At 51.0% G+C, this 17,500-nt stretch overlaps 1 protein-coding gene across 1 annotated transcript in view; it reads right to left on the reverse strand.

The window, feature by feature from the left end:
* The window catches only part of exoc6b (exocyst complex component 6B), an 84,537-nt gene that overhangs the window by 8,052 nt on the left and 58,985 nt on the right, over positions 1–17,500 (reverse strand). The window contains 1 exon segment of the mRNA XM_042069386.1: positions 15,895–15,968. Within this exon segment, the coding sequence (XP_041925320.1) occupies positions 15,895–15,968 (74 nt within the window).

Consider the following 17,500-nt stretch of genomic DNA (forward strand, 5'->3'; position numbering starts at 1 on the left):
GCCCCCTGCACACGTGTGGATTTGGCTGCGGGGCCACCAGCAACGGTCACTACAGTGGGGACCAGAGGAGTGCAGGACATGGGCTGCTCTAGATAGAAGGGCTTCCAGAGCGCAGCATATGGGCTGCTCTAGTGAACAGCACACAGAGGTCAAGAGGTCAGCAGGGGACAATGCACAAACGAAGAAAGGAGGACAGACAGAGAGAGAGAGAGAGAGAGAGAGAGAGAGAGAGAGAGAGAGAGAGAGAGAGAGAGAGAGAGAGAGAGAGAGAGAGATGGAATGATAGAGGAAGAATGATGAATGAGTGAGAGAATGTAACACACAAGGAAAGGATTAAAGATCAGGTGGATCCCTCCTATCTGTCTCCTAATGTCAGTCAGTTAATCTCTCTCTCTTTCTCTCTCTCATACACACTCTCTCATAAACACACTGCTATGAGGGCAGGCTTAGGCTTATGTAGTCCACACCAGCATGACGACCTGTGGGAATCAGTTAGTGTGTTAACAACATGCCATCAGGCCTGCATTTAGGAGGTCCTCCGAGACTGGCCTCACCGGTCTGGTCTGGTCTGGTCAGTGTATGTGAGGAAGAGAGGCGGCTGGATTATTTTATCAGAGCGGTGACACAGGAGATAGCCGCACCATCAGCAGGGTCAAAGGTAAAAAAAAACAAAGAAAAGAAACAACCGAGGGAGGGAAGCAAGAAAAAATAAAAATAAAAAATAGAAAATAGAAAAATAGAAAGAATAGAAAAAAAAACAATGAAGAAATAACGATAGAAAGCAAATAAGAAAGCACGCAAACAAGCAAAAAAAGAGAGAAAGAAAAGCATGAGAGAGAGAAATCCTGGCAGACGAGGGGCAGAAGAGGCAGACTGCTGCAGGTCTGTGAGAGTGCGCTGGAGATGGCGGAGGAGGACAGGAGCGGGTGAAAGTGTGAGGAGGGAAGGGGGCATCACTCAGCGGGGAGGGCTGCTGCCTGGTAGCAGGGTGCTGATAAGCACTATCAGCAGGCCGGCACACACACACACGCACACACACACACACACACACACACACACACACAGGGGAAGAGGAAGAGGGCTCCCCCGCAGGTCCTGTCACTCTTCAGCTAACAGGAGGAGCGACCTCGCAACCATACGGAGGTCAAAGGTTATCTGACCCAGGTTATCTCCCCCTCATGACAACTCGGAGCTCCTGTTTGCTGTCCTCGATAGAATGGAAACCGCAGACACACACATGCACACACACACACACACACACACACACACGTCAAGGAGCAGTCCAAGTGAAAGTGGCAAACTGAGGATATGGTCTTCAGTCCATCTTAAAGAGAGCATCCTTCACCTCTTCCCCACAAACAGATACAAACACACACACACACACACACACACACACAGATACAAACACACGGGCACTGTACACACGTGGACACACACACACACACAGAGACAGACACACACACACACACAGACACACACACACACACGCAGACACACACACGCAGACACACACACGCAGACACACACACGCAGACACACACACGCAGACACATCCATCTCCTGGAGTCTCTGGGGGCCGAGTGCAACAGACACAGGGCAAGAGACGGGGGCAAGTCCAGTCTCACACTACACCCACCGCAAGCGGAGCGGAGAGAAAAGTTTTAGCCATCAGAGCCAAACATTCCTCTCATGCATGAACCGACAGTGGCTCCCAAGGGGTCAAGAAGCTGAGGCGAAAGCACCCATAACTGACCCGCTGATAGAGAGCACCCCTGAGAGGGTGAGCAGTGGAGATCAGACAGGGGGGAGGAGAGAAGGAAAAAAAGAAAAGAAACGCAGATTAAATACGGTCGGCCATCTTGATGATGGATGTGTGTGTGTATGTGAGCATACATATGCGTGTGTCTGTGTGTCTGTGTGTCTGTGTGTCTGTGTGTCTGTGTGTCTGTGTGTCTGTGTGTCTGTGTGTGAGCACAGACCTCTGAGTGACAGTTTAAAAGGGTCAAAAAAACAGCACTCTCGGTGTCTTATCGGGCTGCATAAGCATTTGACTGAGCAAGAGGGGTGATTGTTTGTGTGTGTGCGTGTGTGTGTGTGTGCGCGCGCACACTCTCAGTGTCTTATCGGGCTGCATAAGCATTTGACTGAGCGAGAGGGATGTTTGTGTGTGTGTGTGTGTGTGCGCATGTGTGTGAGAACTCTTCGTGTCCATCGGCCTGATGGCCGGTGGTTCCGGGGTAGGTTGCAGTGCGGGGTTATTGTTCTGCTATCAGACCGGTGCTGGGCTGATCGTCTCTGCACACACACACACACACACACACACACACACACACGCTGACCCACGTCGCAGGGAGAGGGGGGGGGGGGCAGGAGGGGCCCCGTCTTTCCTGAGGGGCCACAGTTAGCCTCTCATTCACCTTCCTGTCCTCGCACGGCAAGAGACAAGGGCCAGTTTACGGCCAGGGCAACGGTGCGATGGAGCGGTCAGAGTGGGGGAGCATGTTTGTGTGTGCGTGTGTGTGCATGTGTGTGTTTATTCAACATTCAAGTTAAGTGTGGCTATTCAGCATCGACTCCATTTTTTAATGACTTCAACAGGCTGGAGTTAAAGAAAAAGTGGTGGGCGAGGGACGGTTGAATTAAGGCCTGTGTATCAGACAGACGGAATCCCTATAGCCGCCACAGGCACCAGATGCAGCATGGGTAATCGGGAGATGGATCATACGATGGGATTGGTGTTGTGGTGGCGGTGGTCAGAGACTCAGAGCCACAGGTGGGAGCTACTGCTGCTGCTGGTGAAGCTTAAGATGAAGTGAGAGGGAATTTGACAAAGGGAGAGAAAAAGAGATAGAGGGAGAGAGAGAAAGATGGAGGGAGGGAGAGAAAGAGAGAGAAACAGGGAGGGAGGGAGGGAGAGAGAGTGAGAGTGTGTAAGAGGGAGAGGGAGAGCTGGAAATGGTGAAATGGCCAGTACATTTGGGAAAATTGAGGGAAGATATGAATATGTGTTCCAAGTAAATAACTTAAAATAACACACCACTCAACACACACACGTTTTTGTTTTGTTTTGCTGGGACCCCAACAAATCATCTAGCATGTTTGGATGCCTACAGGTGTGATTATCCAAGCTGTGATATATGGACAAATGCAGAAATGTTTAGTATGTAACTGCAGCAATGTTCAAACACACAAGTGCAACCCTTATTTCAAAAACAGATCTATAAAACACTCCATAACAAGGTCCGTCGTAGCTATGATGGGACGCTTTTTCTTCATTTCACCAAAACCTGACTTTATCTTGGAGCCACAGCGTGCCTTGGCTTGTCCGACTCCATCTCAACGTGCACACTCCCAGGTGGCAGAGACACATTGCACTTTTATTTGACTTAAGTCGCATAATCTGACAAGCTGAAAATCATAAGACAAATTCACACTGTTGTGTGGAGCTCCCCTCGTCCAACGAGGCCCGAAAGCTCTAATCGCCTTAACTCCAGAAATTCCCTCATGTGCAAGTACACTGACTGGAAATTCAATTACTCTCCATTAAAAGTGACATTGTGTGTGATTGTGTGTGTGTGTGTGTGTGTGGGAAAGTTATTTTTGGAAAACACAATTCAGCAGCATGGTGTTGTCGCACAGAACGCACAACCTTTTCACGGGGCGTCAACATCCGCCGCATCAGATAAGGCCTCGTTTTTTTTTTTTTTTCCCCAAGATGATTTGTTTCCACGGCGATGAACTTGGATAGACGGTGCGGGGTCAGAGCGAGGCCAGTGACAACAGAGTTCACAAGGGCCTCGCAGGCTCAACGTGGCAAGGAAATAAACACATCAACAAACACACACACACACACACACACACAAACACACACAAACACACGCACACACAGAAAAGTTGAGCATGCAAAACAAAGGGAGGGGCAGGAGGTCACAGCCATGCCAGCCGTATGGCTGAAATTGGCCAAATCCCCTTTTCAAGCCGCTGACTGGCCATTGTGCGGGCCAATCTCAAAAATGGCCCTTAGGAACACATTACAGAGAGACATTCAAGTGAAGGAGGGAAGGGGAGAGAAGAGGAGGGGAGAGGAAGAGAGAGAGAGAGAGAGCGAGAGAGAGCGAAGGGGCAGTTAAGAGACGCGTAACGGGATGGTGGGGGGGGATACTTAGCTGCACCCACAACGATGTGTCTCCCAAAGGGGTGCGAGAGTGAGGGGGGGTTCACTGTAGAGGGGAGGGGAGGGGGGGGGGGTTCTGGATGTCAGCCAAAACTGTTAGCTGTTAGAGGGTCATCAACCCACCCGAGAGAGCCCTCTGCCACTCCCTCAGCTATACCTCACAGGACCCCCAATACTCAGCCCTGGCAATGCTTACAATGCCCTCGCTGAGCGAGAGACAAGAGAGAAGGAGAGAAGGAGAGAAAGAAGAAAGAATAAAAGAGACAGAGAAATTAGACAGATAGCGCTTCAGGCTTATCGTCCGCTGGGCTGGCGCTAAGGAAACGAGAACAGGGTCGGCCGGGGGCCACTTGACTGCACCCCCCCTCCCTCCCTCCCTCTCTCCCTCTCTCCCTCTCTCTCTCTCTCTCTCTCCCTTTCTTTCTCTCCAGGAAGAGAGCAGGCAGGAGGCTGGGGGAAAGTGCTTACACCTGGTCTGGGTTCTGGCTGTTAAGCAGAGGAAGGTCAGCCAGCGTGCAGGAGGGCCAGAGCGAGTTCACAGCCCCACACGTCACACGCCTGTCTGTTCCCTCTCCCCCTCTCCCTCCTCCACCCTCCCCTCTCCTTCGCTCACTCGCTCGCCCTGCTCACTCACTCCATCACACCCCCCCTCACTAACCAACAGTCCTTTTCCTGAAAGTTCTCCCTCACTTTCTCTCCCTCACTTTCTCTACCTCTCTCGGTCTCTCGGTCTCTCTCGGTCTCTCTCTCTCTCTCTGCTCCAACATCCCCTTTCCAAACGTTCCCATCCATCACTGGCTGGAGGGGTTAGCAACGTCTGAGGTCCCAAGGTCCACAGCAACACAAAAACAGAAACGTTCCAGAAGACAAGCATGCATGTACACACACACACACACACACACACACACGGGCCCTTTATCTTTCTGACAACAACACACTCTCTCACATACCCACACACAGAGAGACACACGAACACTTGCAGGTTTTCTGACACAAATTTACACCCTCTGGTCTTATGCTGCCCTCACCACAACCCTGGCCTATGAACCTAAACTGCCTATTACCACACACACAACCACACACACACACACAGACACAGAGACACACACACACAGAGACACACACACACACAGAGACACACACACACAGAGACACACACACACAGAGACACACACACACAGAGACACACACACACAGAGACAGACACACACACACACACACACACACACACAGAGAGACACACACACACACAGAGACACACACACACACACACACAGAGACACACACACACAGAGAGACACACACACACAGAGAGACACACACACACACACACACACACACACACACAACCATACACATGGGTTTCATAAGCAGTCCTCTCAACTCGGTGACCCAAACCGATTTCCAGTCTCAAACTCCTCCCCGTGACTGAGAAAAACACAACACCTTTTCCTTCTCTTTTCTTTTACTTTACAGCAGATCAGAAGAAAACAAAAACCAAAAGTGTTCCGAGTTCTGATAGGAAAAGCCGTAGGTTCCACACACACCGCCTCAGTATGTGGCCGGTTACCGTACGCCAGTGGGACAGGAGAGAAGAGTGGAGCACAGAAAGAGGAAGAACCTCCTTCTTCCTCTTCCTCCTCCTCTTTCTCTTCTTCTTCGGCTGCTAAGAGTGCGGTGCTTTCCAGAATGCCGTACATCTGCAAAGGCCATCCATTGCACTTGAGTAGGCCCTAGCACGACCACATGCTGCACTCCCCATACGAAAGAGGACGTCTTCCACGTCTATCTCTGTGTGTGTGTGTGTGTGTGTGTGTGTGTGTGTGTGTACATGTGTGTATGCGTGTGTGTGTGTGTGTGTGTGTGTACATGTGTGTATGTGTGTGTGCGTGTGTACACACCTCTGTGCTGCAAACAGACAGTAGCTCCAGCTGAAGGCCACTGTGGGAAGGCGGTGTGTGTATGAGGGGACAGAGGGAGCCAGCAGGGTTAATGCTTCCCCACTGTTGCGCCCGCCCGTTAAAACACACGGACTCACCTCTCCAGGGGCATCAACCTCCTCAAGCGCTCTCATCCTCCAGCCCTACTGGGGTTCACATCAGCCAACCCTGCTGAATCACTTACAGGACTGGAGCAGTGGAGACGTGCCTTCACCAGACCTGTGCACAAGTGCGTGCAGACACGCGCACACACACACACACACACACACACACACACGTACACTCACACAAATACCCACACGCAAACACACATGTACACACACACGTACACACACACACACACACACAGGCACATGTACACTCACACACACAGACAACACACAGATTTCTATACATTTTCATATAAGCAGCTTAGCCAGCCAGACTGATTGAGGCCACACATTCCAAAACGCACGAGATTCCAAGAGCCGGGAATTTTTGGCCAAGGGGCAGATCTTAGGGGAAGAATTCATCCCTGCATTCACACTGTCCCCTCGGCCTGGGGAGGGAGGGAGGGGGGCAATGAAGAAGGAGGAGGAGAAGAGAGGAGGAGGAGAGAGGAGGAGAAAAGAGGAGGAGAAGAGAGGAGGAGGAGAGAGGGTAAGACCAGACCGAGGGTGTGGGAAGAGAGGTCAGCGTCGGTCGTTTTCCAAAACAGCGTGACCATGGCGGACTGATTCTCCCCAAGTCTCATCGTCCGGCGCAGGGAGAAGAAAGCGCACCCACAGACAGCGCCCGGAGGGAGCTCCATCAGACACTGGAGCCATAAAAGAGATGTCAGCCCCCCACTCCTGGAGCCTATACACCCCTACTGACTCCATACAAGAGGGCATCACACTCACAGCGAAAAGGCCAGTGACAGGGGCTTAAATGAGTCTTACATACACTGCCTCTCCTTCCCACTCGCCTTTCACCACTCACTCCCTCTCTTTCTCTCCCTCACACACACACACACACACACAGACAGACACTCAATTGCAGACAGAAACAAAATGACACAAGCATGCTAACACTCTTTCTATCCGAGACACAGACACAGACACAGACACAGACACAGACACACACACACTCACACACACACCACTCAAAGGTTATCCAAGAGGAAGAGTCAAACCATGAGCCCGTCACGGACTGTCTGGCAGTGAATGGAAAGATGGCAACGCAAGAGAGGGGGCTGAAGTCTGGTCTCTTCTTTCTGTTTTTCCGGCACTGCCGACAGCACGTCCAAGTCACCCTCTGTACTCCATCCCTCTCTTCTTCTCCTTTTCTCTCTTCTCTCTCTCTCTCTCTCTCTCTCTCTCTTTCTCAAAGCCTCATCAATTTCAGCCTGAAGTTCTCATTTCACTGTCTCCCACATTCTCGCTTTGTCTCTCCCTCTCTGAATGCCCCCCCCCCTCCTTACCCATCTCTTGTGCTTTCTTTCTTTCCTTCCTTCCTTCCATCTCTCTCTCTCTCTCTCATTTATCTTCGTGCACCCCCTCTCCTAAGCTCTCTCATTCGTGGAAGATTGTGTGTGTGTGTGTGTGTGTGTGTGTGTGTGTGTGTGTGTGTGTGTGTGTGTGTGTGTGTGTGTGTGTGTGTGTGTGTGTGTGTGTGTGTGTGTGTGTGTGTGTGTGTGTGAGGGGGAGCATAGGCTTTGTTGATATGGTCAGAAAGAGCAGGGCCATGTTGACTTGTTGACTTCCCAAGTTCGCCACCTCTTCGCCGAACCTGCTAAACCACTAACAGTCAGCTACCGCTGTGTTAGCAGTGATGGCAACTGTCACCCTCTATCCAAAACACTGACGGTTACTGCTTGCTTATCAGTAATAGAGGCTCCTATCCAAACAAACATGACTCTAATATGCCCCAGAAGCTTGAGTCACACTGAACTGTATCCCACCTTGTGTTCTCAAAGGTAAGAAGGAATGTCCCAACCCTACTCTTAACATATCCTACTTAATTAGCACACGCCCACACACACAAACACATTCCCTCTGCGTGCACTGGGATTCCAAACAACTGCGGCTGGCAGCCGCATTACATCTGCTGGGAAGACCCTGGTTTGGAGATCCCGCAAGTATTTCTCATTAGCCTTCACACACACACACACACAACGCACAAACAACACACACACACACACACACACACACACACAACCACACACACACAACCACACACACACAACCACACACACACACACACACACACACAACACACACACACACACACAACACAAATCCACTGACACAAGCAGTACACAGACGGTGGAAATCCCTCAGCTTTTCCTGAGAATTTGAGGAGCTACGGGGGTGGAGGGGTGTCGCCACGGAAAGCGAAACCCTGACTGTTGCGACAGAGCAGGACGGCCCGCGGAGTAAGCATCCGCCTTTGCCTGTGTGGATTGATGGCCTGCGAGATGGGTCAGAACACGTCGAGATTGGAAACACCCGCTCGAGCGAGCGTATCGGGAAGCGCCAAAATTAAACCGAACCACGAGTCAACGTGGAGGATATGCACTTTATAAACATGACGGGAAACCCAGAGACGAAACCGAAGGCAGAATCGGAGTTTCTGTGATGAGACGGGGAAAGCATGTGACCTAAAGGGCACGTCTGATTTTAGTGTATTGGTGTGTGTGTGTGTGTGTGTGTGTGTGTGTGTGTGTGTGTGTGTGTGTGTGTGTGTGTGTGTGTCTGTGTGGGCGTATTTGAGCGTGTCTCTCTATTTTCACTGACAGTGAAATCTTGTGTGCAAGCATTTCCTTAAAATGTGCCCTTTTTCCCAGAACCATTTCTAGTCATTGTTGGATTTTTCGAGCTCAAAACATTCCAAAACCATAAATAAATTCTCTCTCACATTCACATTCGGAGACTGAAACCAAGAAACCAGAGGGACAAATGACAAATGAGAATGGAAGACAAACGAGGTAGGACCATTCAGAGAATCATTGTGTTTTCCTGTTCCTTCTCCAACCCCAGTAGATCACAATTACACACAGTCTTTTAGGGAATTCATAACTATAAAAACTACATTACTGTGACATTTATTACTTTTTATCCAAAGCGATTCTTCAGAGAAGTCCATCACGACTGATACTAATTTCTAACAGCATGTGGACGAGGGGGGCTTGAATTGTCCTTGTCGGATGTGTATGACATCAAACAATTTGTGCTATGCATCGCAGTCCCCAAAAACAATCTGCTGTCTCTACCCCTCCCATTCTACTGATGTACCGAGGCTGAACTACCGGACAAACAAACTATTGACAAACGTATTTACCCTGGAAAGCATACTGTATACACGATGACGAACAAAATGAGCATTCTTCCAGCGTTCCCAAACCAAAATAAACAAGTCAACAAAGTCAAACTTAACTACAAGTAAAAAAAAATGCTGTTACTATCAGAGACCTGAGACCTTTTAATACACTTGCACTCTGATGTTTATCGGCTATAGCCAAGTACACATATGCGCGCGATATGAGTAATAAATGAATCACCCTGAAATATAATCAAATCCTGATTTGAATTAATCACATTCTCCCACTGTGGCCCAGCTGTGCAATCTTTCGCTGAGAAATTGTGGCTGAGAACCTTCTAATGAAACTAAGAAATTTGCAAAAATGGCAGATTTTGGCAATGGCTGGTTTGCACTTTGTATCAACACGATGTAAGAAAGCAACTGGTTATAATTTCACAGCCAATTCATCTGGTCAGGCCGTGTGTGTGTGTGTGTGTGTGTGTGTGTGTGTGTGTGTGTGTGTGTGTGTGTGTGTGTGTGCTACAGGTCACAGTCTTTACTAGTACGGCTAAGAGCGAGCCAGCAACCACATCCTGTGAGTGGAGTCCAGCTAACAGAAGGCTGAGGCTGACCACTCTCTGGTCCGGCCCCTGAAGGGGTTTGCAGGAGGTGCTGCTCCTCAAAAGGTTAAGCCTGTTGGCCGGCTCTCCTGCCAAAGGGCTGGAGTTAGCTGTCAAACAGGGCTGTGCTTGAGCGAGTCTGCACAAACAGTGGCCGAAGAGCAGGCTCCTCTCTCTCACACACCCTCTTCCTCTCGGAATACAGTAAGGACTCAGGGCTTCTCCACCTCTCCGCCTGTCTTCAATATCATCCCCAACCCCACCACCACCACCACCACAATAACAAAAAAAAGTGAGACTCAATACCAGTAGACGCGTTTTTGAGTCTGACACAGCACCCCAATTAGCGGGGGCAGGAGTGTATAAATTCTCGGGCTGGAACATTCTCTGGATTCTCTGGCGGCAGGGAGAAATCTTTTTTTTTTTTTGGGGGGGGGGGGTATCCCCTGTACTGGAACTGACAATTCAACACATATGCCCATCTTCCAGAGGAAAATTTCAACTTCTCACCATCTAACCTGTCAACTAGCCTTGAATACATTCCTTCATGGTGGTTTATAAAGAGGCTGGCTGTAACACTATACAGTTACACTCATGAGTCTTTGGACAGCAACACAATTTTTTGTCTCTGCAATGGATCTGAAGCAAAGCAATTAAGATGTGCTTTAAGTGTAAATTTTCCGTTTTAATTCATGGGGTTGAACAAAACCCCCTTGTCGAATTACAGCCACTATTATGCATTTATAGTCATTTACATCCACATACAGGCCCAATTGCCCACGGGGACCAAGATTCGAGTCCGACCTGAGTCATGTCCCGATCCCACCCCATCCCACTCACCTCCTGTCAGTCTCTTCACTGTCCAGTCATAATAAAGGCGAAAAGCCACAAAAATACTAAAAGAAAAGAATGCACCAGACTGTTGCTGTTTTCTGCAAGTCTGATAGATGTGGTTTGTTCAGTCAGCCTATTTATGGCCTCCTGCACTTGCATCAACACCTCTCTGGAGAGTTCCAATGCTCGGAATGAACTCCAGATCTTTTATCTGCTTAATCTGACATGGCATAATGACGAAATTGGCCACAATTGGCCATGAAACTGCTCATCAGTCAATTGTCCATTTACTCCACAAAATGGAGTGCCAATGTATAAAAATGGCTTTAATTCCTGAACAGTTAATGCGATATTTTGGTTCATCCGCCTTAAATTAACACTGAAAACCCTTAAAGCACATCTTGGTGGCTTTGCTTCATATATATGGTGGTGGTGTACAGAGGTCAACTTACAAATGTTTAGCCCTTCTCCAAATACTTACTAACTGCATATCCACATACATGCACCAACATACAGAGAAACACAGACAGAGAGAAAGACAGAGAATGAAAGAAAAAAAAATAAAGAACAGAAAGAGAGACAGAAGGGGAAAGGAGTAGAGAGAGACCAAATATTGAATAAGACCAAAATAAATCAGTAATCCCTTATTAAACAATACAAGTGAAAGTATAACTCTAATGCTCCGAGCTTTAGCGTTATTAAACTGAGAAGGCGCTGGCAGCACCCTGGAGGTGAGCTGAACAGTAAAGAGAGAGCCAGAACACTGGGGAGAGTGGAGATGGATTAAGGGTATTAAGACAGAGAGAGGGAAAACAGAGAGAGGGGGGGGGGGGGGAGGAAAAAAGAGAAGGTGGTGAGGCCGTGTCTGTGGAACACTCGTGCCAAAGACCAGGAGGCTCATCCAAAGTCCACCGGGATGGGCACACAAGATGGATGGATGGATGGATGGAGAGAGGGAGGGGGAGAGAGAGAGAGAGAGAGAGAGAGAGAGAGAGAGAGAGAGAGAGAGAGAGAGAGAGTGTGAGTGAGTGAGCAAGATGGAGAGGGAGAGAGATGGAAGGAAGGGGAGAGGGAGAGAGATGGAGGGAAAAAGAGAGAGAGAGAGAGAGAGAGAGGAAGAGAGATGGAGGGGGGAGAGATGGAGGGAAAGAGTGAGAGAAAGAAAGAGAGAGAGAGAGGAAGAGAGATGGAGGGGGGAGAGATGGAGGGAAAGAGTGAGAGAGAGAAAGAGAAAGAGAGAGAGAGAGAGAGAGAGAGAGAGAGATGGAGGGGGGAGAGATGGAGGGAAAGAGTGAGAGAGAGAGAAAGAGAGAGAGAGAGAGTGAGAGATAGTGTGAGTGAGTGAGCAAGATGGAGAGGGAGAGAGATGGAAGGAAGGGGAGAGGGAGAGAGATGGAGGGAAAGAGAGAGAGAGAGAGAAAGAGAGAGAGAGAGGAAGAGAGATGGAGGGGGGAGAGATGGAGGGAAAGAGTGAGAGAGAGAAAGAGAGTGTGTGAGTGAGTGAGTGGGAGAGAGATGGAAGGAAGGGGAGAGAGGGAGAGAGAGAGAGATGGAGGGAAGGGGAGAGGGAGCGAGAGAGAGTGAGTGAATGAGATGGAGGAGGAGAGAGATGGAGGGAAGGAGAGAGAGAGGAAAGAGAGATGACTCTTTTGATGTGCACACACGCACTGGACACAGGCACTCTGCTGAGGTGGAGGAGAAGGAGGTGGAAAATGTATTTTCCACTTGAACCTCTCGGAAGCCTCTGAGGAATTCTTGGATAATGCCTGCGGAGAGCCCACAGGAATGTGTAGCCGCCTCGTGGCTTCAAACAGCAGACTGCCCCCTGCACTGTGTGTGTGTGTGTGTGTGTGTGTGTGTGTGTGTGTGTGTGTGTGTACACGTCTGTTTAAACTGGGGGATGTCCCTATACAGACTCCAGACCATGTGCAACAACCAAACCTCAATCCCCCTCCATCTGTGGAAGCCATCGGCTCCTCTCTGTGCCACGAGGCCTGGATGGATGTAAGTGAATTGGACTCGGCCCAGCTGAGTGACACCTGCACCGAGCTGCCAGACGACTGTGGTCCCAGGCTCCAGGCCCGGGGCCCTCTCTGTCTTGCTTGCCTGCCTGTCTGTCTGTCTGTCTGTCGGTCTGTCTGCCTGTCTCTCTGTCAATGAGGGATTGCTGCAGTGCCCTGGGACAGCTGTACAAGAACTCCCTGAAAGGCAACACCAGTAACAACACAACACAACAGACAACAAACATGGCCCCGGCACAACGCGGAGGAAACCACAGGCCGGCCTCCTCCGCCACCGCTGTGTCAACCGAGAACCAGGAAAACTGTCCAGTCACGTATCCACCTTCAGCCAACAACCACCCCAAAAAAAAAAAAACACCCACACAGACACACAGAGACACACACACCACTTCAACACCTCCCCCGCTGGAGGAATTTGGGTATGCGGAGGATCCAGGGCAGAGTTGAGGCCGGCTGTGGCTGAGGGAGCGCAGCTCCAGCGGGGGGCCCGCCACACCACAGCGGCCGGCAGGACTCCCACGCCGCGGGGCCAGCCAAGGGTTCCCACCGCCACTGCCTCCCACCGACGCTAAATATAGCAGGATAGCCACTACGCACTCCAGACCCACGAGCCACTCGCTCACTCACTTTGTCCATCTCTCTCTCTCGCTCTCTCTCCATCCCTCCCTCTCTCTCCTTTGCTTGCTCTCTCACTCTGCATATCAATCAAATTCCATCTGTGCCCACACTATTGTCATATTTTCTTTTCTGCTCATTCTCTCTCACTGTCTTACCCTCAACCATCCCCCCCCCCCCCCCCCCACACACACACACACACACACACACACACATTCTCTTTGTGACTGAGGGGTCTCGCTAACGCCTCTCCCACAGGCCAGTTTATCTTGTCCCCCTTCATCTGCCTTCACTTGTCACACGCACGTCTCAATCTCCGACAGTATGCCATAGACCAGGGTGCCACTGACACGGCGGCCATCATCCGTCATCCCTCCCCTCTCCCGGCAGCCACCTTTTCTCTGACGTCCCATTGAAGTGGAGTGACAGCGGACAGAGAAGCGAGGGCAAGCGCTCCCTTTCACCGCGAGCGGAGGAGGGAGGAGGAGAGAAAGAGAGGAGGATGCGAGGGGCGGAATGAAAGACTGAAAGACAGAGGCGCGGAGACGCCCTCTCTCTCTCTCTCTCTCCCATCTTCAAACCCGCAACCCCCCCCCACACACACACACACACACACCCCCCACTCCCGACGCCCTTTGCCAGAGCTTCCGGACTGTTCTCTTGTCTCGCGCTACAGAATGCCTGCTGACCCCCCAAGCTCCATCCCAGGACCCCAGGGAAGCTGGGACACGAATAGGAGCCATCAGGGTGATTTATCGGGCCCTTTCAGAACCGGCCTCGACGAGGTGCACCTGGGTCAAGCGTACAGTTCTGAGTCCAGCCCTTCCAGAAAGGACCACGGCAGGGCAGGGATGATGGGATAGCCGTGCCCCCCCCTGTCTAGTTCTGATCTTCTATTAATCATAAGGACTGGAGAACACAGGAGCAGCACACAGAGAAAACAAGGCTCCTTCACTTCAAAGCCAAGCATGAAAGGAGAAAACTTAATTCCACTGCAGAAACTTGTTTATGTATTGTTTCTCACTTACACTCTTCCTCTCTCCCTCTTTCTTTCTTTCTCTCTCTCTCTTTCCTTCCCACCCTCAATCTCTCACTCTTGGACTCGCCGCTCTTTTCTGCAAGAAACAAAGCGAAAACCAGACAAGTTTCACAAACACCCCCCACACACAAACACCCCCCCACACACACACACACACACACACACACACACACACACACACACATCCCCAATTCCTTCAGTGAAGTCAGATTTAAGAAAGCCGCATGGAAAACAAGTGGCACTGCATCATGGTGTCAGCCGGGACAAAACGGGATTGTTTTAGAGGAAGAAAGAGCCATCCGTCACTGTCTGTCAGCTCATTCATCCTGGCCTCCTCCCGCATCCAGACCATCCGTCATCCCCAGCTTCAGCCCTGACACACGCCCAGGTTGGCCACACTGGCTTTGCAAAAGGAGGTGGCGGTGGGTGGGTGGGTTGGTGGGGGGTTGATTTGGTGTGTATGGGATGGGGGAGATGGGTAAGGGATGGTAGGGATGGTGTGATTTCAGGAGGGGGATTGGGGGGGGGGGGGGGGGGTTGTCACACAAATACATACACTCACCAACCCCCCCCCCGTTGATATCATGATTTTCCCATCCGCGGTAGACTGTGCGCACTTTCAAACAGACACAGACACTCATACACAAACATCCTCCGTCCAGTGTGTGGTTAGCAGAATTAAGAGGAAAAGACTAAACACGGATTGATAAACATTTGCTGGAAAGACAAGGAGGAGAGAGGAAGAAAGGGGATATATCATTAGTCTGTGAGACAGCCTGAGGGAATTGTGTATGCATGTGGTGGAGACTAGCCAATCTTGACTCACGCAGCTCAGGACAGTGGTACTGTAAATACACACATGGACATAAACTGTTGCAGATGCGTCGCAGGCGTCTTAAAAACAACAGTTCTGAGGAAAATTGCTGGTGATGCTGACATCACTGACACAAATCGAAACCTCACCCGGCGCGGCGTACGTGTCGGAGCGCATTCTCTCGTCCCGTGTGGCCTAACAGTCTTACGTCGTTCCGACAGTTAGGGCAAAAAGCCACGCTGATGAACACCGATAGCGAGACAGAGAGAGAAGAAAAGAGAAATAAGTCCAGAGGGGCTGAGGTTGGAGTTTCAGGAGCCCCAGGGCAGCAAGGGACAGGGGGATCGGGGGGACATGGGGTTGTTCTTTTGTGGGGTGTTAGTGGTGGTGTGTGTGTGTGTGTGTGTGTGTGTGTGTGTGTATATAGCATGTGGGGGTAAACAGGAGCTAATTTTTTTTTTTTTTTTTAAAAAGCACACAAGAAAGGGGGAAGGAAGAATGAAAGAAAAAAAAGAAAAGACAGAGAGCAAGAAAGAAAGAGAGGAGAAAAGGGGGTGAAGAACAACAAAGACCTACTTGTCTCAAGTCGATGAAGGCGAGCAGCAGTGTGTCCCCCTGGAAGCCCGGCACCGGGCCCGCCCTGGCAAACCCTGTGGGAAAGAGAGGGGGATAAAGAGAGCAGCCAATTGGCCATGGAGCGGGAGATTGGCAGACGGATGACAGCCAGGACAAGGGGAGGACAGGGGGAGGTTCAGGGGGGGATGGGGGGGGGGGGGGGGTGCTGGGGTGGGTGGAGGGGAGGTGGAGGAGAGCGCGAGGGTAGAAGGGGTGGAGGTGCCCGAGCTTTTTTTGGAGGCTTCTGTGGCCGGGGATGGAGGAGCTTGCCGAGAAATGGGAGCGGGGCAAGAGATTGGGGGGTTGGGGGGGGGGGGGGGGGTTGGACGAAGGGGTTAGGGGGTGGAGGGGTTGGGGGGATTCAGGGGCAGCCCCCTTGCAGGAGTGTCCCCACGTCTCTCCGGCTCTGCCACAAGAGGCTTTGTGGAGTCCATCCGAAAGAAGGGGGCCAAAAGAGTAAAAAAAAAAACAAAAACAAAAAAAAAACTAAATGGACACACACAAAAAAATCATCATCAAATAGCCATTAATCCTGCTCAAAGTTGGGGGAAAGACAGGGGGTGGATGAAAGAGAGAGAGAGAGAGAGAGAGAGAGAGAGGAGAGCGAGAGAGGAGTGAAGGAGTACGTGCGGAGGGCTGAGGTCCCTGCCTTTTCCCCCAATAACCCAACAGCTCCTTTGTCCACATCATTCCCATGGGGCCGCTGTCCCGAGGCGGCGGCACGGGACGGGATGAGGTGAGCGCAGAGAGGGGGGCTGTTGAGATTGGATGCGAGACCGGTCCCGCTTTCGCTCCATCTCTCTCCCCGCCCTCTCTCTCTCTCTCTCTCTCTGGCTCTCTCTCTCGCTCGCTGGGTCTCCCTAACCCTCTCATTTGGAAGGGGACTCATAAACAAGGGAGTTTTCGCCCCCTCGTGAAAAGAGGGGAACGGTTTTGACACGCAGAGACAAAACGCGCCAAAGCGAGGCGAGATCCCTTTCACCCCTGGACGCTGTGCGCTTTTCTCCGCTCTCGGGGAGGATTACACGCCTGCCATCTCCAGTCCTGACCCCTGGAGGACCAAGCCAGATCCCTTACCTCCCCCACCTCACCATCTCACCCCCACTAACCCCCTCCACCCACCCCCACCCTCCTGCCAACCTTGCACATCCCTCGAGGCCTTTTCGAGATGAAAGCGCCCGCGTGGTATTTACCACTGGGTGGGTGGGTGGGTAGGGGGGGGCCCCTAGGGGCCAGATGGCAACCGGGGTTCACGTGACGTGTCTGTCAGATCGCATCTTGTCACATTGAGTATAAAAACACGCACAACAGTGGCGTCCCCTTCTCTTTTGTGGCCCCTGCTCCACGCCATGTCAAATCTCGCTCTGACTAGACTTTCCAACCCCTGTGCAACCTGGAACTGACTTCGGGGGCCGGCTATTGAGGGGTTTTTTTTTTGCACTCACCCTCTTTTCTCCTCTCATTTCTTTATCTCTCTCTATCCCTCTCCCTCTTTCCCATCCTCCCTGCCTGGTTCTGTTGTCCTTCACTCACTTGATGGGGTGACCAGCATTCCATAAGGAGTTTA

This window comes from Alosa sapidissima, chromosome 18 (genome assembly GCF_018492685.1).
Source record: "Alosa sapidissima isolate fAloSap1 chromosome 18, fAloSap1.pri, whole genome shotgun sequence".
In the NCBI taxonomy this organism is placed as follows: domain Eukaryota; kingdom Metazoa; phylum Chordata; class Actinopteri; order Clupeiformes; family Clupeidae; genus Alosa; species Alosa sapidissima.